At 56.5% G+C, this 27,481-nt stretch overlaps 1 protein-coding gene across 3 annotated transcripts in view; it reads left to right on the top strand.

Annotated features, from left to right (window-relative positions):
* ATXN10 (ataxin 10) overlaps positions 1 to 26,921 on the top strand; it is a 145,763-nt gene extending 118,842 nt beyond the window's left edge. For all 3 annotated transcript variants that reach the window (XM_036278179.1, XM_036278178.1, XM_036278176.1), the window contains 3 exons: positions 4,154 to 4,217; positions 25,244 to 25,431; positions 25,842 to 26,921. In XM_036278179.1, the coding sequence (XP_036134072.1) occupies positions 4,154 to 4,217; positions 25,244 to 25,431; positions 25,842 to 25,844 (255 nt within the window). In that variant the 3' untranslated portion in view covers positions 25,845 to 26,921. The remainder of the gene's footprint in view (positions 1 to 4,153; positions 4,218 to 25,243; positions 25,432 to 25,841) is intronic.
* Positions 26,922 to 27,481: the final 560 nt, after the last annotated feature.

Below are 27,481 nucleotides of genomic sequence, written 5' to 3'. Positions count from 1 at the left end.
GCTCTGCTGCCGCCTCGCCCAGCCCCTTGTCCATTCTTCTCATCCTGAGGTGAACGTCACCTCTTCCAGGAGCCTCCTCGTAAGCCCCACACACAGTGGTCCCCTCGCTGAACCAAACCCTGAGTGCAGGTAGTGTGGCCTGGAGACACGCGTGTCCCAGAGGGTTTAGCTCACACATTTGCAGGGCTGGTGAGGGTCATCTGGTGTTGCTGTTTCTTACCCTCTGTGCCAGTCACCAGGCCCTTGGTCCTTTTTGAGGTCTCTCCTCTTCACCCCAAGGCAAGGGCTTTGGCAGAGTGCTCCTTTCCCATTTGGAGACTTGCTTCTTAGCACCCCGTCCTGCTGGGAGCTGCGTGGCGGGGCATGGGTGGAGAAGTGGGGGTGTGGGGATTGCATTGGGAAGCTTTTCAAAAGACAGAAAATCCAAGCCCAGATTTCATGGTAAGAGCCAGCAGACAAGGCGTAACTCCTTCCTCTCCCTGTGTGCTCCTGCAGACTGAGGCTGGCCTCCAGACCTCACTGAGTGGCACTGGCTAGTTGTGACCACGGGAGGGTGATTGGCCTGTGAGGCCCGCTTCCATCAGCTGTCAGACGGGCCTTGTCAGAGTTAAATGGGTCCGGTGTCTGCCATTGCCTGGCATGTGCAGGTGGGTGTCTGTTAAATAGGGCTTCGTTTTCCTGCCACCTCGGTGCCTAGGGAAATGCCGGCTTCGCTGTCTCCCCTCTCCCTGCCTTCAGCAGGGCTGCGTCTCGGTCAGCTGGACGGTGGCTCCCGTGCGGAGCGTGGTCTAGATGACGGCTCATTTCGTACTGGACTGGCCACGGCTGCTGGCTGGCTGCATCTAGGCCTTGCCAGCAACAGCTCGGCAGGAAATATTTATTTATTTATTTATTTATTTATTTATTTATTTTTATCCTCACCCAAGGATATTTTTCCATTTTTTGTTCAGATAGAGCAGGAGGGAGAGAGAGGAAGAGAGAGAGAGAGAAACATCAATGTGAAGGGACACATCGAGTGGCTGCCACCCGCACGACCAACCAGGGCCGGGGACAAACTGTAACCAAGGTACGTGCCCTTAGCGGGAACCGAACCCGGGTCTCTCTGTACCGCAGGCCTATGCTCTAACCGCTGAGCCAAACCGGCCAGGGCAATATTTTTTAGAGAAAGAAAAATATAGCCTGGCAGGTGTGGCTCAGTCGCATGGACTGAGAGGTCCTGGTTCGATTCCGGTCAGGGCACATGCCCAGGCTGTGGGCTCGATCCCCAGTAGGGAGCATGCAGGAGGCGGCCCAGTGATGTTTCTTTGTCATCAATGTTTCTCTCCCTTCCTCTCTCTCTAAAAAAAATTTTTAAAAACCATATTTTAAAAGAATTAAATGTAAAATTAACTTTTAATGCTGAAAATCTTGGTTCCTAATGATTACTTACCCGTTGCTTTAGACTAAATATAGAAATAATGGTTCCACACAGCAGCACTGTGGGGTCAGGCTCAGGTGGCAGGCGTGGCTGTGAGGTCCCTGAGCCCGTCTGTGAGTGTAGGACACAGCAGAACGATGACTCAACTCTACAAAAGAAGTCGTCTTTGTTTCACATGTCATCAGATTCATTTGTTTGTCGAATTTTATAAATTTAATTTTTTAAAATCATATAAAATACATACAAGAGTCCAAAGTCAGAATCGTACAGCCAGGGACACTTACAGAGGTCTGCCTCATCTCGCCCCTCGTTCTCTTCTTTGCCCTGGGGAAAGCCATTATTAGAGTTTCGGTCAGCCCTTCTTTGTTTCTTTTTGGAATAAAAGAGGATCTGTACATTTCGCCTCCTTTGTTACACTAGAGGCGCACATATGAGCCATTCTGCACCTCGCTGTTGGCACTCCCTTGTGTCTGGCCCTCCTCCCCGGCATGCCTCAGTGGTCCACTCCATTCGCTGTCCACATCTGCGTAAAAATCCGTGTCCATGCCAGAGCTCGTTGACCAGACTGTACTGATCACGTGGAGTTGTTTCCATGGTCTTCACTATTGTGAATATTGCCGACACTCGGAGTCAGTCGTTAGTTGTCAGGAGGCTGCAGATCAAAGCCATGGTCACATGGCACTTCACACCCACTGGGGTGGCCAGACTGCAAGCCAGGCAGTGACAGATGCTGCCGAGGATGGGGGAGTGGAACCCTGCGCATTGCTGGTGGGATGTAAAATGGTACAGCCACTTTGAAAAAGGGTCTGGCCGCTTCTCAAACGTTAGATGCGGGGTTACCTAAAACCAGTGGGTATATATAGCACAACAATTAAATACTTGTGTCCACGTAAACATGTGCACACACACATTCACAAGAACATCATCATAATAGCCAGATGGTTGGAATAACTCAGGCGGCCATCACCACGTGCACCGATAGACAATGTGGTCCACTCAGACACTGGAGTGTGACTCGGCCATGAAAGGAAGAAAGCACCATGATCAGTGCAAGAAGCCGACACCAAAGTCCACGTGTTGTGTGTGATCTCATTGGCGTAAAACCTCCAGAACAGGCCAATCCATAGGGACAGAAAGTAGGTCAGTGGTTGCCAGGGACTGGAGGGGGGGTGGCTGCTGGTGGGAAAGGGGAGTGACTGCTGTGGGTACAGACTTTCTTTTTGGGGTGATGAGTGTTCCAAATGAGATAGAGGTGAAGATCGCACAACTTTGTGAGAGTACTAAAATCCACTGAACTAAAACATGGGTTTTTATAGTAGGATTATAATCTCAGTAAAACTTCTAAAAATATAAATTGTGCTGCAGTGAATCACCTGTGCAAACAGAATTTCATGTGATGGTGTGTATTTTATCTGCAGTCCTGGAAATGGGATTACTGGGTCAGAAGAGTAAATAACGCATGACTTGGCTGGGGACTGCCCAGCTCGCCTCCGCGGGTGGCGCCTTTCAGCATTCGCCCAGCGGTGTATTTGGTGGCTGTCTCCGTCTCTCCTCCCTCAGCGTGTGTTGGCGAACTAGGCACCTGCCATCCGGACAGCTGAGCATCGGCACCTCAGTGTGATAGGAGTTTGCCTTCCTCTTACTGGGGATAAAGTTGGACATATTCTGATATCTTTATGGTCCCCCTGCATTTCTTCTTCTTCTGTGTCATTGCTGGTCGAGTATTTCATCTGTTTTTCTATTGGTTTGTTGGTCTCTTCTCAATTTTTATTTTTTATTTATTTTTATTTTTTTTATCCTCACATGAGGACATTGTTCCATTTTTTTGTTCAGATAGAGTGGGAGGGAGGGAGAGAGAGACAGAGAGAAACATCGACGTGAAAGGGACACATCGAGTGGCTGCCTCCTGCACGACCCAACCTGGTCCGGGGACAAACTGCAACCGCGGTACGTGCCCTTAGCGGGAACCAAACCCGGGTCTCTCTGGACTGCAGGCCGACGCTCTAACTGCTGAGCCAAACCGGCCAGGGCCTTTTCTCAATTTTTAGAAGTTCTTTATATATTAAAGTATTAACCTTTGCCTATGATATCTTACAAATAATTTTCCCAGTTTTCATTTGCCTTTTAAAAAAACTAGTAAGACCTGTTCCCTCTTGCTTCTGGATTTTGAATCACAGGAAAGCATTCCTACTCCTGGCTTAGAAAAGAATTCACTGCCCTGCTGGTGTGGCTCAGTGGTTGAGCATCGACCCATGTAGCAAGAGGTCACTGGTTCAATTCCCGGTCAGGACACATGCCCAGGTTGTGGGCCCGATCCCCAGTGAAGGGCATGCAGGAGGCGGCCAATCAATGTTCTCTCTCATCGATGTTTCTGTCTCTCTCTCCCTCTCCCTTCGTCTCTCTCTAAAATCAATCAATTAAAAAAAAAAAAAGAATTCACGTACTAGTACTAGTAGCTATAGTAAACTCAGATCCATTGGAGCTTATCCTGCTGAACAAAGTCAGAAAGAGGTCTGCTTTATCCTCGTTAATGTGGCGCCCCGTCGCCCCCCACTCTGAGGAAAGAGGGAGAGAAAGCACCACTTGGTGTCTGCACACCTGCTGTTCGCCGTTCCTGGGCTGACTGCGCCGACAGCATGGGTATGGGTGGGAGATAGAAACAGAAGCAAGCATCCTTGATCTCCGACACGCCCAGGCTGTTGCCACGTGTAAATCCGTGTTCTCCTCTCTCTCCAGGTCAGGGAGCTGGACGGCATCCCCTTGATCCTGGACAGCTGCAGCCTGGATGACAGCAACCCCTGTATCCTTTCGTGGGAACCACCGGCATCCGAGCACAGCCAGGGCCTTGTCCCCGCCCCTTCCTGGTGTGCCTGTGTTGTGGGCCACTGTCTCGGTTACGGCTGGACTGTCCCTTGTGCAGCCTGTGCGGTGTAGAGCCCATTTTCAAGGTGAACCGGACGGTATGGGAGAAACGTTGCAGAGGCGCCAAACTCTCAGTGTGGGCAGGTCTTGTCCTATGACCTCTGTGACTGCAGCTGGGGCTCTGGCTCTTGGCCACACCTGGGACGAAACAAGCCACCTGTACCCTGGGCGTGTTCGCAGGGCGCTGGCCTCTCCGAGGAGCGCTGCAGGGCCCGACCTAGTGTGGCGGCAGGGACCAGGGAGCTCATAGGGCCTCGCAGGTCAGAGACGCGTGCGCTGTCTGGCCCTTCCCCGAGGAGAGCCTCACGTGGCCGGCCCCGCCCCTACTGCATGGTGGCCTGTGCTGATTGAGGTGGGAGGGGCAAGTAGACCACTGGGGCCTCGGAGAGTGGAGCCCTGTGGGCCTAGGATGGAGGAGCCGGAGGGGGTGGAGGGGCATTCTAAAATAAAACTCCCCTCACTGTGGTTTCTGTCAAGAATAGAAAAGGAGCTGATGAAAATCATGTGTTTCAAAGTAAGTAGACTGAAAATGCTTATTTGTGCTAAAGATACTGTCATTTGCCTGATTAGCAGTAGAGAAAGACGTCTTCTTTCAGAGGGCACGCAGCCATGCGCAGCCGGGGACAGCCAGGGGCCGCCCCTCCTTCACGCGGAGCGAAGCTGGCTCGCTGATGCACCGAGGCGGGGGCTCCTCCGGGGCGGGGGCTCGGGCTGTGCCGCCTCCGACACCTGCCGGGCATTTAGCTCCAAGATGGGAGGAAAAGGAGAAGAAAGCTTCCTGTCACAGCAAGGCGGTAAAAGAACATGCAGATGAAGTTGATTTGTTGGGAAAAAAGAAATTTACCCAGTTTTACTTTTATGTTCCCTGAATTGACCTTTAATGAAAAGAGGTTTGTGTCAGTAGTCTATAGCTTTTAGCAAGGACCAGACAACTCGGAGGCTGTTGGGCACGGCAGCCAGATGCGTGGGATTCCTGCCGAGGGTCTTGGCCTGGCTCCTCCTCTCCGGATCCTCGCTCCCTCACTCCCTTCGTGCAGGAGCCTCTGTGAGTCCTCACTGTGTTCACACACATCACCTTTCTTACTCCCCACCGCGCACAAGGCAGACGCGGTGTTAGCACCCTCCCGTTTCGTAGATGAGCAAGCCAGCGAGAGGCTCAGCGCCTTGTCCTCAAGGTTGGACCCAGGTTTCAACTCGGTGTGCGCCTGATTCTTAGTCACTTGCCTACACGGCCTCCTCACCAGCCACTGGGAGGGGACGGAGCACGCACAGAGAAACTACAGGAGTGTATTCCCAGGGACAGGGAACCCTGCAGGGAGGCTGTTGCCATCAACCAGGCAAGAAATGACATTGGCTGGAGCCAGGCTGCGAACCATGCAGATGGTGAGACCGTTGTGTTCTGGGTAGTCTCATGGCGTTAAGTAGCATCTCTTCACCTGTGGCTCCTGAACTTAACCTCTAGACAGACTTTTCTTCTGCGTATCGGACATACATCTGATACCCTGCTTACCATTCTCTGTGCATGTCTTACCAACATGCCAAACGTGGCCTGTCCAGGGTTAAACTCTTACCGCCTCTCGGCAAGACTGCCCCTCTCAGTCGGTGGTGACTGTCCCCTCCCCCTAGTGCTCAGGAACCCGGGAGAGGCTCCGGAGGCTGTTTCTGTCGAGTGAAAGCATGAACAGGCGGTGGCCCCTGGCGGCCGGGTGAGGGGTGCGTGTGTGTGCTTTGTTGGTGGGGACGTCTGTGCCAAGAGACATCTCTCCCATGAGCCCTCCGATTCCTGTGAGCTCGCTCCGCTGGGCTTGGCAGTGATGTTACTTCAGATTTGTTTGGTTTAACTTCTTCGAATAATTAACACCAGCCAAGCTTTTATCAAACTCTAATTTCAGTATTTTGTGTTAAAAAGCAGTAAATATTTTGGATGTGCTTAGACTAGGAACAATTCTGATGTTAAATACCAGTTAATAACAAGACCTCCATTTCCGCCCTGGCCGGTTTGGCTCAGCGGTTAGAGCGTCGGCCTGCGGTCCTGAGAGACCCGGGTTCGGTTCCCGCTAAGGGCACGTACCTCGGTTGCAGTTTGTCCCCGGCCCTGGTTGGTCGTGCGGGTGGCAGCCACTCGATGTGTCCCTTTCATGTCGATGTTTCTCTCTCTCTCTCTCTCTGTTCCTCTCTCTCCCTCCCACTCTACCTGAACAAAAAATGGAAAAATGTCCTTGGGTGAGGATAAAAAAAATAAATAAATAAAAAAATAACAAGACCTCCATTTTCTGTCACTGTGGATCAACTGGCCGTGTCCATCAATCTCCTACATGGGATGGGGGCGAGGGCTTCTGACACCTTTGGACAGCAGCCCCTGCTCCCCACTGGAAGTCTCCGATTAGGACCCTGCAGAAGACCTCTGCTTTCAGCCACCCTGGGGATGGGGAGCTCCAGGCTGGCAAAGCAGAGAGAACTTGTCCAGGCGGGACGAGGCCAGGGTGAGGCTGGAAGGCGTGTCACGGTCCCGTGGCTGGAGGCCGATTCTGGAGGCCAGCGGGGATTTCCAGGTTCAGGGGAAAGACACCCTCCAAGGGGTGGCTGACGGAAGGTCCGCCTGGGCTGCTGCTCTGGAGCGAGCCAGCCAGCACCCAGCTGCTCGCTCCCGCGCACTGCGGGTCGCCCACGGTAATGACATAGCAGAGGCCGTCGGAAAATTCCAGCTCCGCCACCACAGAGTCCGTTTCTCATTTGTCAGTTTACTGTGGCAAGTGGGATTTTTGTTGTTGTTTCCAAACAGAAACAGCTGAACTTTATTTGAAATGTTTTTCTTTCATTCTTTTTTGATCTGTGTTTTGATCAGCTATCCTTGATGTGGCTTTTTTTAATGTTGTTTTTATTGGAGGGGGAGGGGATGGGGTAGAATGAGAATCCAAACAGGGTTGTTTCCTTCTGTTCTTTTCTTTCTTTCTTCCCCGTCTTTCTTTTTCATTTTTTGTATTGAAAGACCTCATTTATAAGTTTCACATGCCTATAGAGATGTAACTGTTTACAGGAACAATAAGCAAACAGTGATTTTCCCTGTGATCCTATAGCATGATATCATCAGCATCATCTCCGGGGCCAGCAGACCCAGGTTCTGCCTCTTGTTGAATTCTGAGCACTTCACTTGGCTCCTGTGAGTGTCCGCCTCTTTGCCTGTTAACGGGACCTGCCCTGCGGGGTCGTGTGAATGTGTCATCATGTCTGTAGAGTTGCCCAGCATCTAGTTTCTCCACAAACAGCTGTCCCCGTACAGAGATCCTGTTGTGACTGCTAACCCCTGGGAGCAAGGCAGCCCTGCGCGTGACCGTGCGGTGGGGCAGCGCAGACCCCGCGCTGAGGGTCTGGCCGAGCGGAGGCTCCAGAGACGGGTCCCACACACAAGCAGCAGCCCGTGCCGTCCGGCTAGAAGAGGGTGGTCTTTTGCGTAGACAGTGTTAGACCAGTGAGAGACCCTTGAGGGCCCTGGCTGGGTGGCTCAGGTGGTTCTGGTGTCGTCCTGTATACCACAAGGTGGCCAGGCTCAGTTCCCAATCGGCGCGTTCAGGAGGTGTCGATTTATGTCTCTCTCACATTGCTGTCTCTCTCCCTTTCTCTCTCTAAAAAGCAATGAAAACATATCCTCACATGAGGATTTTTTTTTTTAAGTTCATAATGGGGAAAAAACTCAGCACCCCTCCCTCAGCTGTTTCCCAAACAATTCACGATGAATCAGAGACCTCGGCATGAGAGGTGAAGCAGTGTCTCCTTCAAGTGTGCGTGCTTGGGGGGCACATGCGCATCTGGCTGCGCTGGGTGCAGAGACCGGCTAACTCGCCGAGCGTGTAGCACAGCGTCCTGCTCGCTGCTCAGTTTTGACCTTGGGTCATGACCAAGGTAGATCCCAGAGCCCTCAGATAGTAACCCTCTTCGAAAACAACAGGCACCGCGTCCATTTCCCACTCTGTCCTGGAGACGTTCTTGCCGTGCCTCCCGGGACGCCTCGCGATCGCCCCTCACGGAGCTGAGCGCCGCCATGCGCTGGCTCACGGTCCGATCGTTGCTGCTGTCAGCACTCACACGGGTGCCTGCCAGGTGACTCTTCCCCTCCAGAAGCTTCTCCTGGCAGGATCTTTGCTCCTGCACCCCGAGTGCACCCCACCCTGGACCCCTGGACCCCTGGACCCAAAGCAGTGCTGCCAGATATGTCCCAAAGCACTTGTTTTCTGTATGGCTTCCAAACAGTAAAGACACAGACATACAACAGTAAAGGACCTGTGTTGAACATGTGTCTTTCTTTTATTAGTAGTAGTAGTAGTATTTTAATCCTTACTCAAGGATATGTTTGTTTGTTTATTTTTTTAGAGGGAAAAGGGGCAGGAGGAGAGAGAGACACCGATGTGAGAGAGAAACAGCGATCGGTCGCCTCCTGCACACACCCTGACAGGGAATCCTATCCACAGCCTTTTGGGGTCCGGAAGACGCCCCGCTGCCGGAGCCACCCAGCCAGGGCATCTTTCCTGCAGGAGTTAGGAGTCTACTGTTCTCCGTGCGTTTTGGAAATTCCAGACGATGGTGCCCATCGTGGAGAAGGCAGGAATTCTAGAACACTGAACGGAAACACGTTCGTTCCGCACTTTTTCACGGGCTCCAGCTCGCGGCTGGGCCTGCCAGCAGCGCCGTGGGAAGCGGCCAGGGGTGCGCCGGGCCGTCGTGGCCGCGGTGAATCTCCGCAGCAGAGGCCGGCCTGCCAGCAGCACGGTGGGAAGCGGCCAGGGGCGCGCCTGGGCCGTCGTGGCCGCGGTGAATCTCCGCAGCAGAGGCCGGCCCTGCCAGCAGCGCGGTGGGAAGCGGCCAGGGGCGCGCCTGGGCCGTCGTGGCCGTGGTGAATCTCCGCAGCAGAGGCCGGCCTGCCAGCAGCGCGGTGGGAAGCGGCCAGGGGCGCGCCTGGGCCGTCGTGGCCGCGGTGAATCTCCGCAGCAGAGGCCGGCCTGCCAGCAGCGCCGTGGGAAGCGGCCAGGGGTGCGCCTGGGCCGTCGCGGCCGCGGTGGGTGAATCTCCGCAGCAGAGGCGCCTGCCTGGCGCTGGCAGCAGTGAAGGGAGGGCTCTGCCCAGACCGGCCTCTCTGGACGGCAGGCCGTCCTGCGCTTCTGCGTCCCCGACCAGACAGCTGTCAGCACTCGGGTCATTTGTTCAGTGTTGAGCCGACATCAGTGAAAAACTAGAAAACCTCATAGTGCTGATTTGCTTTAAAAAGGTAAAATTTTGGTTTGCCTTCTCAGCAATTTAACTTGGTTTTTTATAGCCGATGCTTGATTCTCTGAGCCCTCACCTAGGGCGGTTGAAGATGTGTAAACCCAGTCTGTCTCCCCACCGAAGTACACAGTGTGCACTCAGGGTTTCCAAGGTAAGCGGAGGTCTCCCCGGGACCCCGTGGAGGTGAGCCCAAGTGTGGGGCTTGGGAGTGGGGTTCCCAGATGCCACTTCCAGCCCCGTGAGAGTGTAACCCGCTGCCACTGAGCACTGCTCCCCCAAACACACACAGAGCAGGCAGTCAGCATCTAAACAGACTCATTCAAAATGAAAGCAGGAAGAAGACCTGTTTTATGTAGCTTTATGTTTCCTAGCAACTGGTTCCCCAGGGCGGGAAGCCGATGTGGGCGGGGTCGGCTGTGAGGGAGTAAATCTGGCTTGCACAGAAGCGGGCTCTTCGTTCAGGTGTTTTGGCAACTAGTCAGACTGTTTTAAACAGACAGACATTAACGACTTCAGACTGTATCCACTTGGCTTTTAGTTGTGTGCATCTCTGTCTTGATCTCTACCGTCCTCGAGGCCAGAGCTGGAGGCAGCGGCCGGGCGGGCAGGGCGGGCAGGTGAACGCAGACGGCCCTGGCGGCCTGCACGCCCCTGTCCCGAGGCCGTCCTGCTCAGCCTGGGGTGCCCAGCTCTTTCCCTGTCTCGGGTCAGAATGCCTGGGGCTCTGCTTTCTCTATTTACTTGCACTAAGCGTGGTTGCTTGAGGGTTATTCTCACTTCAGTTAGAAAGAGGGAGTCTGCCCTTCCCCAAGGTAAGGCACCCAGTGTGAGCACGTGGTCTGCCGGTGGCCACTTCACCCTTGCTCTCAGGAGGGACAGGGACCAGGGCACCAGGGCCCTCGCGCCGAGTCGTGTGGGCGTGGCCCTTTCCTGGCCGCCTGGCGCTCGGGTGACCGGCACTTCTCAGTGTTGATTTCGGTGGCTGCCGGGGAAGGTTGAGAGTGCTGCCTGTACAGTTCTCTGAAACCAGAAGCAGAGCTGCCGCGAATTCTTAAGGACGTGCTGCTGTGCCGAGGCCAGCGTCAGGGAAGGCACCAGGAGTGCGTCTCGCCCGGTTGTGTCACCTCCTCCGTAGTCTTCCACGCGGAGCGCGGCTGGCCTGAGCGAGGACGTCTTTTACTTAGAAACTACGCAAAATATTTATTGTTATATCATTCTGTTTCTTCCCTCTGTGTTTTTTTGGAGGAAATTAATACTTTATTTTTTAGAACAATTTTAGGTTTGCAATGAAATTGAGAGGACAGTACAGAGATTCCCATACACCCCTGCCCCCCCACGTGCATAGTCTCCCCCCCATCAGCATCCTCCACCAGTGGTGCCTTGTGTACAGCCTACACTGACACACCGTCGTCACTCAGTCCGTACTTCACATTAGGGCCGCTCGGTGTGGTGCCCTCTGTGGGCTCGGACAGTTGTGTGGTGCCGCATGGCCACCGTTAACGAGACCACGCCGAGAAGTCTCGCTGCCCTGAAATCCTGTGCTCTGGCGTCATCCCCCCCACAAACGTATCTTTTCACTGTCTCCGCAGTTTTGCCTTTTCTAGAATGTCACATAAAAGTTGGAAAAATACATCGTGTGGCTTTTTCAGATCGGCTGCTCTCACCTAGTGACACGCGTTCAAGTTTCCTCTGTCTCTTCATGGCTGGAGAGCTCATTCTCTTCAGTGCGGGCACTGCTCCGTGGCTGGGTGGGCCAGACACAGGTGACACTGAGCAACGTGGCGCTGGAGGCGCGACCCCTGCAGTCAGAGCTCCACATTCAACTTGGACTCCCCAAGCCCGGACGACCTGCTGCTGACCGGAGGCCCTGCCGATGCCGTGAGCGGTGCACTGACGCGCTCTGTGGGCTGTCGCGGACTGTGTTACTGCGGTGCAGTGAGCCGCGGAGCAGAGAATCCGGAGGAAGCCCTCACAGTGCGCGTGGGAGAATCTGGCTGTGGCCCGAGCAGGTCAAACCAGTGTCGTGAAGGGTCCGCTGTGCCTGTTTTTCAGTCATTTTCTCGAACTGCATGTTTGCATTCTACACACCGCCCCAGTTTCTCTGGAGTGCAAAGTGTGGTGTAAAGAGAGCTTTTGTAGTTTTTCACTTTGTATTTCAGAAACGTACCTGACGTGTAGCTTAGACCATGAAGTAACAGCCAGTCGGCCGAAGCCCCTGCGCACGCGCTTCCTGAGCTGCTGCCTCTGGTGGGCTGCGCTCTGAGCCCAGAGAGCCTTTCTGTGCAGACCTGGCCCGCACCAGGGAATCCAGAGTGCGGGGGGTTCTTGTCCCTGGACGGCACCGCCAGGCTGCTCACTCGGCACGTCGCTTTGCCGCGAGTCCTCCGGTGGCCAGTCACAGCTGCCCCGGGTGAGCTGCCCTCCACACCGCTGCCGAGCTCAGAACAAGTGTGACCCCTGGGGTAAGGCACCCGGAGCCGTTCCTGCCACGTGGCTTGTGCTCATGAGGGTGGTCATTAAGATGTGTGTGTTTTCTTACAGTTATTTGCCAGTTTTTCCTCTGCATTTGCTATGTTTAGGATTTCACAACTTCTGATCATGTCAATACCATTGCTTCACAGGATCTGTATTTTGAAAGACATTGAGAGACTGGATCGTCAGAGTTTGGCACAGAGAAACACGTTCCAGGTGACTCTGGCTAACGTCAGTATTTTTGCCTAAAATGACCTCAGTCAGGTTGAGCAGCGACAGAGGGGTCTGGCGCGGCCACACAGACTCCTGGCTGCTTGGCTTTGAGATGGCCATTCTGAGCACGCAGTGTTGTCTTCTCTGTACCACTCGTGTTCCTAGAACCAACAGATTAAAAAAACAACAAAAAGCCCGCTCGGGTGGGTGTTCGAGTCCGTGGAAGAATGAGCTCAGTGCGAGGCGCTCGTGAAGTCCTTACGGAGGACGTGACAGACGCCCAGTGCCCCGGAGCCACCAGGTGAAGGGGGTGACCCTGGCTCACCGACGGTGGGAACCCCACCTTCCAGCCAGCTGAGGAGGAGAGAGCCAGGCAGGTGTCAGGGCACTGAGACTCACTGATGGCACGTGGCCTTGGCCGCGTGGGTTCTGAGCTGTGGGGAGGCTGCCGCTGCTCCAGGCTCTTGTTCTCTGGTGGGGGTCCACGTCAGCCCTCGGCTTGGACACGGTCCCAAATCCCGAAAATATAAAGATGGGGCCACTTTCAGATGCCCTCCCTTCCCCACTCTGGCCCAGCTCTGGCTGAGCGCCTTCTCAGAGGCGGGGAGGGGACTTTGGCGCCGGGGCAGCCGGATGTGAGCTCGGCCATCCCCGGTCGGCCTGCTGCCACCCCCCAGGGGCCTGGGTTTCTGTGAGCTCCTCGGGGAGAACTGAGCCGCCGAGAGCAGGCTTCGTGCTGTGCGGCAGCTTCGCTAGTGGACAGAAGCCGGGCAAGGGCCAGACGGGACGTGGAGGGCAGGGTCACAACCTGGACCGACCCTGCCCTGGAGGTTTTTCCCACGACTGTGACCAGCCTCCCTTTTACAAGAGAGTCTTGTCTTCAGGGAAGCTCACGGGATGACGCCTTGGTCAGATGCAGATCGACATCTGTGCTTTCTGATTCAGGATGGGGCCATAAAAAGTGAAAACGCTGACCGAGCTTCGGAGAGAACCCAGAATGTGCCAGAATCAAAACTGCGTCCACTGTTTCTCTCCTAAAGCATTTTTAGAAACTACACAGCTCCTGCCCAGGGGTTTCCTCGGGACGAATCAGGAAGCTCCAGAAGTCCTAATGAATTTCAAGAAGAAAACAATGGAGAAAGTCCCAGCCTCCCTCCCCCGTGCGTCTCTGCGCAGTTGGGCAGGTGCCTGAGCTGCACCCCCGGCCCCCTTTTGCACCCACAGAACTCGGGAGTTCCGGGCTGTCAGGCCGCCTTTCTCCGCACAAGCCAGTTGATGGAGCATGTGAACTGCGTTTGGCCAGCCCACCCTTCAAGTCTCACTTCCATCATCATCTTAATTTCCCACAGCTGTTTATCTTGTAATACAATATGCATACCAAAAAGGGAAAAGAGTATGTATGTGCTCTGTGCAAATAATCATAACGTAGACGTGACCAACACTCGGGTCAGGAGGAAAGCCAGGCTCGCTGAGCCCTTCCCGGCACGGCCGCTCGGCAGGCCTGCCCTTCCGTTAGCCCCACCCCAGCCGTGCGCCCGGCGCTGGCCCCTTCTGAAACCCGTGTAGATGGAACCGTGGCTTGCACCCTCGGTCGTCCGTCACTCAAAATCGGGACTGTGAGATTCCTCCAAGGCGTTGTGTATGGTTATCCATTGCAAGGAAATGGAACCTTCGGTCGTTCTTTCATTCAGCTGTTGGTGGACATTTGGCTTATTTCTACTTTGGGGCTATTAGAATCAATGCTGCTGTCAGCACTTTTGTCCAGTGCGTAGGTCCTGGGCTGAGCGCAAGTTTTCCTCTGGGGTGGAGCTGTTGTGGCTGCGCCGCCACCGCGTTGCTCTGGGCGACGCCAGGCCCCTCAGAACCGCCCGTTCACGCCCCCGTGGAGAGCGCGCGAGTTCCCCGGTTCTCGCCGGCACTTGGTGCAGCCCGACTTCCGAGTTGTTGCCTTTCTGATGCGTATGTTTGTTGTGATATAATTTTAATTTCTCTAATTAGTGATAAGCATATTTTTATGTTTATTGGCCATTTGGGTTTCCTGTGTCGTGAAGAAGCTGTTCAGTTTGGGGTTTTTTTGGCCCATATTTTTTAAATTGAGTGATAGGAATTTTTTTATATTCAGGATATCAATTTTCTGTTTCTTTACGTGTATTGATATAGTCTCTCCCATCCTGTGGCCCGTTTGTTTCCCATTTTCTTTAGAGTTTCTTTCTATTGAGATGTAACTTGTATAGTAAGACGCAACATGTGTCAAGTGCCTCAGCACATGTCCACGCCACGTCACTGCCCAGGTGAGGCACACGGCATCCCCCTCGCTTCTCATTGTGCTGGTCCCCACGGCTGAGCTCTGCTCTGACTTCCAGGTATTCTGATGAATTTTTTCCCTCGGTGATTAGCAGTTTTTGTGTCTTACCAAAGACCCTGAGGTCATAAGAGCATCCTGTGTTTCCATCCGAAAGCTTCTCGTTCCCCTTTCCCATGCAGATGCGGACCTCAGAAGTTAGCTTCACGTGGCAGACGGCAGAGGCGCAGTCTCTCATCCTCCCTGTGGCTCGCAGTTGTCCCAGCAGTGAGAGGACCTTCCTTTCCCCTGGCCCTGCGGGCCCGTTCTGTCAGCTCTGTGCTCTGTTCAGTGTCGGTCCCGTCCTGTCTGTCCTCCACGCAGGCATCAGAGTGTGCGGTCTCGGTCCGTGACCGTCGTCTCAGTCGGTGGAGGACGTCGCGTGCTGGCCAGTCCCACACGCTCCCTCTCCCTGTTGCTGGGCTCGGTCTCGGTGGCTTTGTCATCACTCACTCTCCGCCCAGCAGTCTTTCTGAGTATCTGCTTCGCTGTGTGCTGCACGGTTCCAGCCGCTGGGACACGCGGTGGCCGGGGAGACCTCGTCTGTGCTTGCCCTGGAGGAAGGAGCCCAGCCTCACCCCAAGAAGCCTCTCCACTGTGCCCCAGGAGCTTGGGACATGCCTCCCTGGGTCTGCCACCTCTGCTTCCTTACCTGCTCCCTCCGGGCAAACCCTGTCTGATCGTCTGGTTCACCTTTTCGTCTGGTCGTCCTGGTGCAGAGAAGGTGCACCCTCCTCGGCCCCTGCTGTCCTTCCGGCTTGTCGGCCTCTCCTTTCACCGGCACCCCAAGCTCCTTCCACCCCTGCCCTGCGCGCACTGCCCCTCTGCCTGGAGGCCTCCCGTCTCCATGGGCCAGATGCTGCCTGTCTTCCGTCGGGTTCAAATCATACTTGTATTCTCGACGTCTCCTATGACCCCAGTGCAAATGAGGCCCCTTTTATTGTCTCATCTTATCCTGTCCTGTCGCACTGTCGCAGTTGGAAGTTCATAATTACCTGTTTGTTTCCTCAAAGGTCAGGGCCACCGCGGCACCTGGACACTGACTGAGCAAGCAGGTGAGTGCAAACATACTCGCCGTGTCTGCCCTTCCTCCTCCGGTGACCGCCCCTGCCTTCCCCCCCTTAGCTGGACATCGGCGCGGGTGGGAAGGAAGAAACTGAGAAACGGGGTTGTGTTGGATGCAACCCGCGGGTGGCGTCAGGGGCTGGTAGGGAGACCGTGATGTAGAAGGTACACGACACAGCTCGCACGGCCTTGGGGAACGGCGCAGCTGAGGAGCTGGGCTTTTATGGACGTAGGAGATCCGGGTTTCCTGCCACCCGCAGCCCGCTTGCCGCCTCAGTAGATGCCTGCAACCTAACGGCGTTAACGGCTGTTTGCTCCACAGAAGTAGCTGACACTTACTGAGTGCCTGCTTCATGCCGGTCCTGCAACTCTGTTCACACTTCCTGCTCTCTGTGAGAGCCACACTGTTCTTGTCCCCATTTCATAGATGAGCAAGTTGAGGCTAAAAGGTTGTGTAACTGGCCAAGGCCATGAACTGGTGACCAGCGGGAATGGCAGTTTGAACCTGGACTTTCTGGCTCTAGCGCCTGGGAACTTAATCTCGTCCTGTGCTATTAGGGAATCACTTTGTGTCCCCTGGTTGTGTGGACGAGGGAACGGAGGCGACGGAAGTGAAGCTGCGCACCATCCGAGGAGCCTGGCCTCCACAGCCCGCCTCAGGCCCCAGGCTGGAGCTGGGTGTGCCGGGGGCGCTGTGCGCCGTTGCTTTCGAGGTCCATGACAAACGTCCCCTCCTGTCATCCTCACATGACCTTTCCAAGTCGGTTATGTAAACAGTTCAAAGTCGCACAGCTCGTAAAGTGGCAGAGTTGGCGTCTGGGTCCGGGTCTGACCGAGTCCAGTCTTCCTCTCCCGTCACGGCTCCGGCTGCCCGCAGTCCCTCCGCACGGCCGCCGAGAGCTGATGATCCCACGTCAGCCCTTTCAGGGGCTGTTAGATCGAGGTGCGGACTGCTGACTCCAGCTGAATCCCTACCAGGTCTGGCCTTGCCCGCCTCCTGCCTTGTCCCCGCTCCCCACACCCTGCAGCCGCAGAGGTTTTCCCCGGCAGTCTCGGCGCTCCGTGGCTCTCCGTGGCTCTCCGTGGCTGCAGCCGTCCTCTCCGACTCGCCAGGTGGCTGTTCTTTTACCCTGTGGGTTCCTGCTCGGTGCCCCCGCAGAGGCCGCCCAGCCCCCCTGCCCCCATTGCCCTCCTGTGATCGGCTTGATCAGGTCACCTGTTCAGGTTTTGGTTGTGGTCTAGTGCCGGCCTCCTGTCTGGAATGTGAACACCGCGGAGGCAGGGACCTGACCGTCCTGCTAATGACTCTTCCCAGCCTTGATGGTGGCGCCTTCGTAGTGGGCGGAGGAGCGAACATGTCGTGACCGACACTCATTGTGATTGGCAGGCCTGTCTGTGCCTGACTCCCTTCTCCAAGCCAGTGCGCGACTCCAAGCTGCGTTTCCAGAGAGGAGTGAGCACATGGCAGTGTCGGATTCCGCAGTGAGGGTGGTTGCCCGCTGAACCCCTCAGCAGGTCAGAAGTTCTGGAAGAGACCTGGCAAGGGAGCGCTTCAGGGTTCGGGGCTCCACTGCAGCCAGCTTGGCTTTTAAACAGTCTGAAGTGTGCCTTCCCTCGGGTCGGTGCCGGAGTCACCTGCGCGCTGCGGCGTGCGGGGTGGTCTGGGCTTCCACTCGGACGCAGCGGTGCCCCTGCCTCAGCGAGACCTGGAGCCGGCTGCAGGAGAGGGGACCGGGCGCGGAAGTCCTCCGGAGGCGACCTGCTGCGGGCCTCTGCTGCCCAGGCCTGCGGGCCTCCGCTCTTCCTGCTGCCCTGCCGGGGGCCGCGGGGCCTGCGGAGCACATCTCCCCAGGCGGCCAGCGCCCTGCGGCCAGCACCGCGGCGCGTGCGCAGGCCTGTGCAGCGTGAGGCCGCCCTGACCCCCGCCGGGTCCGCCCCTGCCCTGCAGCGCGAGGCCGCCCTGCCCCCACCGGGCCCTCCTCCCCGGCTGGCCCTGCCGAGCGCTCAGAGCAGGGTGCGAGGGCGCTGGCCCCACCGCCCACGGCCCGTTGACTGGGCCAGCCGTCAGCCCTGGGCCCTGTCTTCTCTGCAGCAGGCGAGGAGGACACCACTGCGTGGAGCATGCCTGGCCGCCCCAGCACGCACCAGGGTCCTGGGATATGACAGCTGCTGCCGTCGTGTGTGGTTTATGCTGCTGCTATCTTATGCAGATGACCTGACCGTCTTGGCTCATGAGAGACATTCAGTCCTCCTGCAAAGTGTGGCCTACACTAGGTAGCAGTGTGCTCGTGAACAGAAATGTGTGTGGCCAGGTACTGTGTGACGACTCCTTCCTCCCACCAAGTGGAGCACTTCATGAACACCTCTCACCTGGCAGAGGGGCCGTGGCTCCTGCCCGTGAACTCCTCTGGCGGCCAACGCAGCACCTCGGGCCACTGCAGCCCGCTGCTGCCCTGTGGCGGGGAGGGCGCCCAGGCCCGGGCAGCCTGTTCCCTCGCAGCGGACTGTGCCCAGGACGCCTGTCCCCGACGGTTCCTCTTGCAGGGCGAGGGCTGCTCTGCACTAGGTGTCTGCACGCTCTGTCCGTGCAGGGGGAGGCAGGCAGCCGGGGCATCAGCCGGCACATACGGGGAGCATTCCTCCGTGTGCCTGTGCCTCGGCGCCAGGGCGACGACGGGAGTCCCGCCACGAGGCGAGCGCGCGCTGGAGGCGGCAGAGGGTTGCATGGCCGCGCGGGAAGGAGGGTCACAGAGAAGACGCGGTGCGGTGGGCTGAGAGGGCTGTTCCCAGGGCATCCCTTCTCCACCAGCGCGTCTGCTCCGTGCTAGGCGCCCTGCTGAGCGTGACGTGCAGCGGCTGGCTCGGCAGTGACACTGGACAGCTGCCCCGGACAGTGCAACTCCTTGGTGGCTCCTGAACCCTTCCGTGTGGTTGCAGTTAGAAGTGGTGTTGGTTGTTGCTGACCCCGAAACCCGCTGTGTGCCGTGGGCGCCAGCCTGCCACTGCCCCACACCACGCTGTGCTTTCACGGGGTCGCAAAGCGACTCCAGAACATGGACGCAGAGTCAGGTTCTGTGCCGTGGTCCCTCACCTCAGCCGCACCGCCCCCGTGACCACAGTGACAGCAGCACCCACTCCGCCCGCTCACCTGGGACTCGTAAAGCACGGGTGCAGCCCTACCAGGCCCAGGCACGGGTGGCCGTCCGCAGCCCCGCCGTCCTCCTGAGCCCGTGGGATGAGACCGAGGAAGTGGGGGCCCGCGAAGACGAGGCGCTGGCTCAGGCTCCTGGGAGAAGGGGTGGCCCGCCACGTCCTGAACAGCTGACCTCTTCCTTTGGGGTCAGTTTGCGCACAGGAAGCTGTGCCTACTGAGCAGAGACGTGGCCTTCATCCAGCGGCACGGGAATGTGCTGACCCAGAGATGGAGCTGCGACACGTGTGTCCATGGCCGTCAGGTGCAGTGTGTCGGCGCCTTTGTGACTGTCCACTATGCCCAGCGCCTTGTGGAGCGAGAGCCCGGAGACCGGCTGAGGCCGCTCTGAAGGAACCGTGTTTCCGAGATGACTTTCCTGAAATCAAGACTGAAATGCTTTGGTCTCTCCTCAGCACCCGAAACGAGTTTCACTTTGCACGTTTCGGATTGTGACCTATAATTTACACATCTGGCCATTTGTTCTCCCACCCTCTTCTGTTACTGTTGTTACCGCTTTCAGTATTAGCAATTAGCCATTAATTGGCAAATTAGAGGACCATGTTTGTTTGTGATTGCCGTTAGGGTGCACTTCAGAACTCGGAAGGGTCATGTCAGCGCGGTGCAGAACACTCGGGCCACACATGTTCCCTCGGGTGTAAACACGAAACATGCAAGGACTAGATACCAGGTAGACCAGCACTTCGGAGAGGGAAGAACGAGCCCAGATGGGCGGTTTGTGGGGGCTGTTGACACACTGGTCGCAGCACCGAGCAAGGGCAGCTGGGATAGAATCTGCACGGTTAGAGCTTCTGTTTGGCTTTTCTGAATGAGAGGGGTGTCCATCAAGTGAAAGGCAGAGCCTCGTGAAGCCCAGGGTCCCGGGCAGCAGGTGCAGGGTGGGGTGGGGAAGCGCTCGCTCTCTCCCGCAGAGTGAATGCTCGGGGAGCAGGCGAGGCTGGTCAGGACTCCTGCAGTCAGGGCGGAGAGCGAGTCCCGGCGCTGTGCCAGGGGCAGGCAGACACTTGTCATGTCAGCAGGAGGAGTGGCCCTGCTCAGTGCCACGCCCCACGCGTCCTTCTGGCTGGCAGAGATGGGCCTGTCTGGAAGTGGTTTGGTTTGAGCAGTGCAAAGCATTTTCAGGTCAATGTTAAAGCTGAGCTGCTTCACATTCTGGGAAGTTCTGCAGTCTCACCCCGCTTGGGAAGGTGCTTGTTCAGGTGCAGTGTCCGCACCTTCAGGAAGGCCTGCTGGACGCCCTGCGCCCGGCCAAGTAGTGTGGTTGGGAAATGGGGCAGGACATACGCCATACATGGGTTTGGTGTCTAAAAACATTTTTTAAAAAATCTATCTTAGAAGAAAAAATTAAATATAGATATTATATATAGTAAATGCGTCTATTACATACATTATATATTAAATATAGACATACACTATAGATATGTAAAACATACATAGATATTACACATACAGTAGATATATACACACATATATCCTAAAAAGTGAGTAAAATCTTTTAATGTATTTAAATTGTTTTAATTTAAATAATACATGTTTTTCAGTGACAGTACTTTTAAAACCCCATTTATTCATTCAGACACTTATCGGTGCCTTCTCTGTCTGGGGCCAGAGAGGGGCAAACCTTCCCGTAAAGGTCAGACTTAGGGAGTGTCTTGGGCTTCGGCCACCGCACTGTCTGCAGCCGTATCGGCAGGAAAGCAGCACAGGCAGGGCATGGATGAGTGCGCACGGCTGTGTGCCAATAAAACTTTATTTACAGCAGGTACTGACATTGGCATTTCAGTATTTTTTTTTATCCTTACCTGAGGACATTTTTGCATTTATCTTCAGATAGAGCGGGAGGGAGGGAGAGAGAGAGAGAGAAACATCAGTGTGAGAAAGACACATCGAGTGGCTGCCACCCGCACAACCCAACCAGGGCCAGGGACAAACCGCAACCGAGGTACGTGCCCTTAGCGGGAGCTGAACCTGGGACTCTCTAACCACTGAGCCAAACTGGCCAGGGCTCAAATAATTTTAATGTATCACAAATTCGTGTTCCTCAGGTTTTTTTCCAACCATTTAACAATATAAAATCTTTTTAACTTGCAGCCACACAAAAACACGGGCCAGCATTCACCTGTTCTCAGCAGTGTTCTGGCCACAGACGGAGCAGCGACCGGACCGTCCCTGTCTCCGGGGCCGAGCTCTGGCGTCCGCGCAGGCACTGCCGAAGGGGCCCGGAGAGGGTGCTGCCTCTTAGTGAGGGGGCCTCTCCTCCACGCTCCAGTTGTGACGTTAACTCCCGACTTGACTGTGAGGGCGAATTGGGCACATGCTCTGCTGGCGAGGACTTGCTTGTCGGGAGGAGTCTGTGCCGTGGTGTCTTCCGGCCTCCGCCTTTCTGCCCTGCTGGTGCGGTTGCCCAGCTTGCACCGGCCTCAGGTCCAGTGCCCAGCCGAGCCTCTGGACCCCGTGGCACAGCTGCTTGGAGTCGGAGCCGCTCTCGCTTCCCCCTTCCCAGGCCCGGGGGACCCAGGCTGCTGCCACCGCTGTCTTTGTCCTGCTCGAGGACACCCGGGAGCTCTGGGGAAGAGCTCCAGCCCCGTGGAGCCCTCGCTGCCCGCCCGCCCGCCCGCGGTCAGTGCATGGCCGGCCTGTGACAAACAGGCTCACGCCTTCTGTTTATAGTAGCCATGGCAACCTTAGAAGCTTTCTTTCTGAAGCTAAGCATACAAGAAAGCACTTCAAGTGTTGGTGGATTAGAGACTTTAGAAGATGTTTAATTTTCTCCCCCACTCTCTTTCTCTCTGTCTCTTTGCAGGGGGACGAGAGGGCAATGTGCGTATTAGCTGGGACTCGCTTTCATCTCCCCTGGGCTACTTGGGGCGTCTGGGCGCGGCTTTCCCAGGGCGCGGGAGCGCATGCATATTCATGAGCGGACTTGTGCGGGCAGCTTCCAGCCCTGGCCGCCTTCCTCTCCAGCTCACTTTGTGAAGGAACGGCTATTAAAATTTGTTTTCAAAATTATGATTAAGTCGGAGATCCTAGACAGTAGTTCTAAAGTGCCCTCACTGGAAACGGACAGATGAGAGGCGTTTGTGTGGTGGTTTAGCCAGCACCCTCCCCAGAAGGAGGGGCTCCCTGGGGGAGCGCGTCTGCAGGAAGGGTGTGGCCGCACTGGTGTTCTCAGCGCCGGGACCCTCCTTAAGGAGGAAGTAGACTCAGCTCCCTGATCTGAGGATGCGAAACAGTTCAGGGACATTGGGGGTTGCTGTCGTCCATGCGCTCCTTCCCGTTTCCAAGGCCCTCAGAAGGAGGGACGGGGTGTGGCTCTGCGGCTGCTCCCCCAGCCCCTCTGCTCGCTGCCCTCCCTTCCGCTCACGACCTCGCTGCTGGGGCTTCGGTGCTCCCTCAGCTGGGGGTCCAGGGCGCCACTCCCTGCACCTGCTCCTCCGGAGAGTCTGACCTTCCTGCTGCACTGGCCCAGCTGGAACCCGCCTCACCTGGGCGCCCGCGGCTCTGACGGGGCCCTTCACCCAGCTCCTCTTCCATGCCCCTCCTGGCCTGCTTGTCACATGGCAGTCGTGCCTGTTTTCCAAAAGAAATTAGCTACCAAAACCTTTAAGGGTGAAGTGCTATTAAAATACTGTAACAGTATTTTCATAGAATGTGCTGGTTGCCTCCCCAGATGAAGATGATTGAAGTCCGCGCTCCCCCGTCCACACGGGCTTCTCCTGAGCGCTGGGGCTTGTGGTCAGGCCTTGATCCGCACAGGTCAGCCTCCTTGCCTGGGCTGCATTTATATCGGTTCACTTCCATCCAGTCTCAGCCCTGCAAAGCCCGACTCAGCAACCACACGAGAACCGGCCTGTCAGACCCCTCCCGGCCCTGCTTGGATTGGGACAGAGGTGAAGAAGGCATCGGCTTGCTCACGAGGAGTCCGTGGGTGCTGGGGAGACAGAAATGTGAGCATAGTCAGCTACACGACAACACTTAGGGTTGGAGATTAGACCGGTGCTGGGGGGCAGGTGTCAGTCAGGTGTGGCTCCTGCCCGTGAACAGTGGGGACAGTGCAGTGAGAGCCGAGAGGGAAGCTTTGGGGACGTGCTGCGGGCATGCCTGGCCATCTGGGGTCCAGGTAGCCGGGACGGAAGGAAAAGGCAGGTGAGGGTGAGGCACACCCAGTGCAGGGACCTGAGTGTGGATTGTGGTGTCGCTGAGGCTCAGGTGTGAAGGGCACCTAGCGAGAGCGGCCGCAGGGCCTGGTGGCGGGGTCTTGTTTGCCCTGTGACTGACTGATGCCCGGAAGCTCCAGGTGACGGCTTCCCTCCAGGGACACTGGCTTTGCAGCAGGGACGAGGCTCCCTCGGCTCCCCGGTTCCCAGGCCAACCGGCCCTCCAGTTTCCCGGGGCTCTCAGTGCAGTGATGAGATTTTGGGTTTTCCACTTTAAGTGATATTTAAGTGAATAACCAGGAAGCCTCAGGAAGAGGTCTTCTGCTACTAGCATTTAGCAGTAGAGAGTTAAACACATAAGCTAAAATTCTCTAATCTTACCTACACTTTCCTGCCTAAATTTACCCCTTTTCTAGTGCCTACTCCCTCAGCAGACCTCATGATCCCTGCCTCTCTTTCCCGACACACGTGAGGAAGTGGGTTTGCGTGACGATTCCGTCCTGGGTGAGAAATCAGTGGCAGCAAACGATTCACTGTTTAGAAACTCAGTGATAGGTTGGAAGTGTTTGTCACCGGGATGATTATTTGTATTCTCTGTACCGGCACAAGGTTGGGGTGTGGCGATTGTGGAAGAGGGAGAAATTTAAATTTAGGTTTTATGCGTTTGAATATTTTCTGTCTCCAGAAAAGAAATCACGTTTACCAAGGACGCGGGCTTCCTCCTGAAAGGGTGACAGGAGACGGCAGAGAGAACATTCCCACCGGGGGCTGATCACGGGTCAGCATCAGCCCGGCAGCTCCCTGTGCCCTCCGGAAAGGGTTCGGCACTCATACCCACCGTGGTGTCAGTGCTAACCCGGAGACCGATGGGTCACTGGCTCCGCACTGGGCTGCCGGCCCGCGGCCCCTGCTGTGGGAGCCGGGAAGGCGCCCGCGGGACCACGGGCCGGGAGCTCGCCTGTGTGCGCGAGGACAGCGTCCCGAATGAACAGGGAGCCGCGCGTGTCCTGCGTTTGTCTTCTGACTTCAGGGGGGCTCCTCTTCGCTGTGAGGTTCTTGCGCCAGGGAACCGCTCGCCCGCGCTCTCCGAGCCCTCCCCAGGGGCCGCGGGCTGTGTGCACGGGAGCAGACAGCATGGGGCGTCGGCTCTGTGGGGACACACGCAGCTTGGCGTCAGAAACGCCTGCCTGGGAAGCTCCGGGCACCGGGGCAGGACGCGCTTTCCGGCTGCTTCCATCCAGCGGGGGAGGCGCTCACGGGGAAGGTGTGTGTCCCTCCCAGGCCCTGTGCCCTGCGCTTCTGTGTCCCTGGATCTGACGCGAGCTGTCCCTGCCGCTGCCGCTTGTTAATCCTCATCCAAGGACATTTTCCAGTGACTGTCAGAGTGGAAGGGAGGGAGGGAGACACATCCGTTGGTTGCCTCCTGCACAACCCCGACGAGGGCCAGGGGTCAAACCTACAACCCAGGTGTGTGCCCTTGACCGGGAGTTGAACCTGAGAGTCTTGGGTCCGCAGGTTCACACAGAGCCCGGAGGCCTGGGCCCTACAGGCCTTTTATTGAGACGCCCTGGAGGGCAGCTCACTGCTTTCGTGAGGTTGGCACAGCCCTTGGAAGCTGAGGCGCAGACCTGGTAGGTCCCACCAGGAAGCCCGCCTGCTCGGTGGCATCTCCTGCCCGCTGTAAGGTCCGTGCTGAACCGTTAGACCAGGGCTGGGCCGTGGCGAGTGCGGGCGAGCTGCCCCTCAGAGCACATGCTCAGCCTGAGCGGCAGATCCTCGCAGGCTCCCCGGCTCCGTCGTTAAAGGAAGGACAGGGGTGCCATTGTGACTCCCAGGAAAGATTATCCGTGTGTGTGTGCATGTGTGTGTGCGCATGTGTGTGTGTGTGCATGCGTGCACACACTGGTGTTCTTAAACTTCAGGCGCAGCTAGTCTGAGCCTTTGCTTCCTTCTCCATTCATCAGCTTGTCCTGTGTGCAGCTCCTCGACACGCGTGTGCCTGTGTGTGTGTCATATTATCTTTGTGTGTTTCCTGCTTTGGATGCGTGGCCGTGGCACATCCTCAGGCAAAGCCCCACGGAGCTGGGGTCTCGGTGTCGCTGTGCCTCCCTCCACCCGCCCAGCAGAGCTCACAGGAGTTTCTGAAGCTGAACGCGTGTGGGCAGACTCCTTGACTCTGGTTCCAGTCCTGATCCAGTGGGTGGTGTACGCCATCCGGAACCTCACGGAGGACAACAGCCAGAACCAGGATCTGATCGCCAAGATGGAGGAGCAGGGCCTGGCCGACGCATCCCTGCTCAAAAAGATGGGCTTCGAAGTGGAGAAGAGGGGTGACAAGCTGGTTCTGAAAGCGACCAGTGACACCCCTCCGCCGGTGAGTATCTGGAGCGAGCGGTTCCCGGGACCCTGGACCTGACCCAGTGTCTTCTGGGAGCAGGGCCGGAGCGTTGTGCCCCTGAAATGGCAAAGACGGCCCTCGATCTAATTGCCGGTGATTTTTCCAGGCTTCATGCTGCCGTTTCCTCAGTAGTTGAGATCGCAAACCTGTATGGTGGGGACACGAGTAAACAGCGCGTCACACTGGGTGGGTCTGAAGGTTGGCAGCAATGAGACTCCTGTGGGACGCCCGTGTTGGCTCGGATGAAGAGCAGAGCCCTGCTCAGCACCGAAGGGCTGTCAGGCGTTTCGGTCATTTCTGACCACTGACCAAATTCTCTGTTTCTTCCTTTCGTGATTCTTGGAAATAGATCCGTTATATATGCGATTGTGTTTCTTTTTTCTTAGTGAGTGAACTCTCCATCCAAATGCCTGGATTGCTGACGCCTGCTTCGCGGATTTTCTTCGGCAGCGTGTGAAGTTGCAAGTGTTTGAAGATGCAGTGCCCATTCGGGAGCTCGTGATGCTTTTAGATAATAGAGTTCAGTGTGTTTAACTTAGAAGCGAACGTACACGAGTATGCTGTTATTTCTGTGCTTTGAAACGTCTGTCTGGTGAGCCTCACCCACGGACCCAGCGTGCATGTAAGTCGTCGAATGTCGGTGCTGTGGCAGTGCTGGCCTTCTGCTGGGGGCCCGGCTGGGCAGAGGTGCGGCCTTTGCTGGGGGCCCGTCTGTCCTTCAGATGGCGAGCAGCCTCAATCCTTGCTTCTCCTCTCCTTGGGCGTCCTGAACTCTGCAGGCAGCTAAGTAGCTCACTGTGACCAGTTCTCGCCATCTCTGCACCCTGCGCCTCTCCAGAGCGCTGGCCAGACGCGTTCCGGCTCACTGCTGCGAGAGGCTGGGGGAGAGCTCAGCCTCTCGTGTTAGGTGCTGGCTGCGTTGTCACCGGCCTGTCCCTTTGGAGTTCTGCAGGGTGTAGAGGACATGGGGCCATTCACTGTTTTGTTCCGTCACCCTAGAAGTCAGCTTCTCAAAACCTGTGCTGTGCAGAGCGGCCGTCTGTCCTCACCCGCGTGCCTCCGGGGGCAGGGCGCTCTGTTGTCGGGCCGGGCGCCTGCACTGCAGGGGGCCTGTCTCCTCCCGGGAAGGCCCCACTCCGTGCTGGCCGTGCCTCGCTGGGATCGCAGCAGGACTAGTCTGACCTGGGTCTGTCTGTCTGTCTGTCTCTTCCTTCTGTGTCCCTGTTCGAATAGACCTGGAGAGTGAGCACCACAATCTCACTCTCGGTACGTCGCTCAGACACCTGGAGGTTCTGCATAATTCATGTTGAACCTTCCCAGTGAAATGACGGAGAGCCACCAGACACTTTTCAAAACACTGAGTGTCTCTCAGTGAAGTGCTTCTGTTTTCTGTGCCACACTTACACTGCTTTGTAAAACTGCCCAAGCATGTTAAGACAATAAAAGTTTTCCACTGTGTTATCTCACGTGCTCTGTGTCACCTGAAGTAATGTCAGCGTCTAGGGTTGTGGGAATCCGCAAACCACATGTTAGCTGTCCCTAGGGACACTCCACCAGTGACGAAGCCACTGCAAAATGTAATCTGCACAAAGAAGCCCTCTCTCGGGGGACACAGAGTTCATGTCCCGCTCTCAGTGGGACAGGCCAAGGGGAGAGCAGGGGGAGCCCCTTCCACGGGTTTGCAGGGGACACTTTGCTGCTCCTCTCAGTGGACGTGTGCACACCAGTGGAGTCACACGGAGACACAAGGACATGCAGGGAGCTGTGGGAGCAGAGTGGGAAAGGGTCTGTGTTTTCTAATAGGAGGCACGGGGCTTGCAGGGAAACTGGACGGCCTGGGGCTGCTCGGTGCTCTGGGCCGATCAGGGCTGGGCACAGCGGCTTCCCCGCCCTCCCCCGCCCCCCAGCGGGCGCAGAGCTTCCGGGAACCTGGATCCACGTGCTGCAGATTAACTCGCCTCCCCCGCCAGTCACTCAGGAGAGGGAGGCCAGGCAGGCCAGCCTTCCGAAACGTGGGGAGACAGAG

Source organism: Molossus molossus, unplaced genomic scaffold, assembly GCF_014108415.1.
Source record: "Molossus molossus isolate mMolMol1 unplaced genomic scaffold, mMolMol1.p scaffold_m16_p_26, whole genome shotgun sequence".
Lineage (NCBI taxonomy): Eukaryota > Metazoa > Chordata > Mammalia > Chiroptera > Molossidae > Molossus > Molossus molossus.
This window is presented reverse-complemented; position numbering and strand designations above follow the sequence as displayed.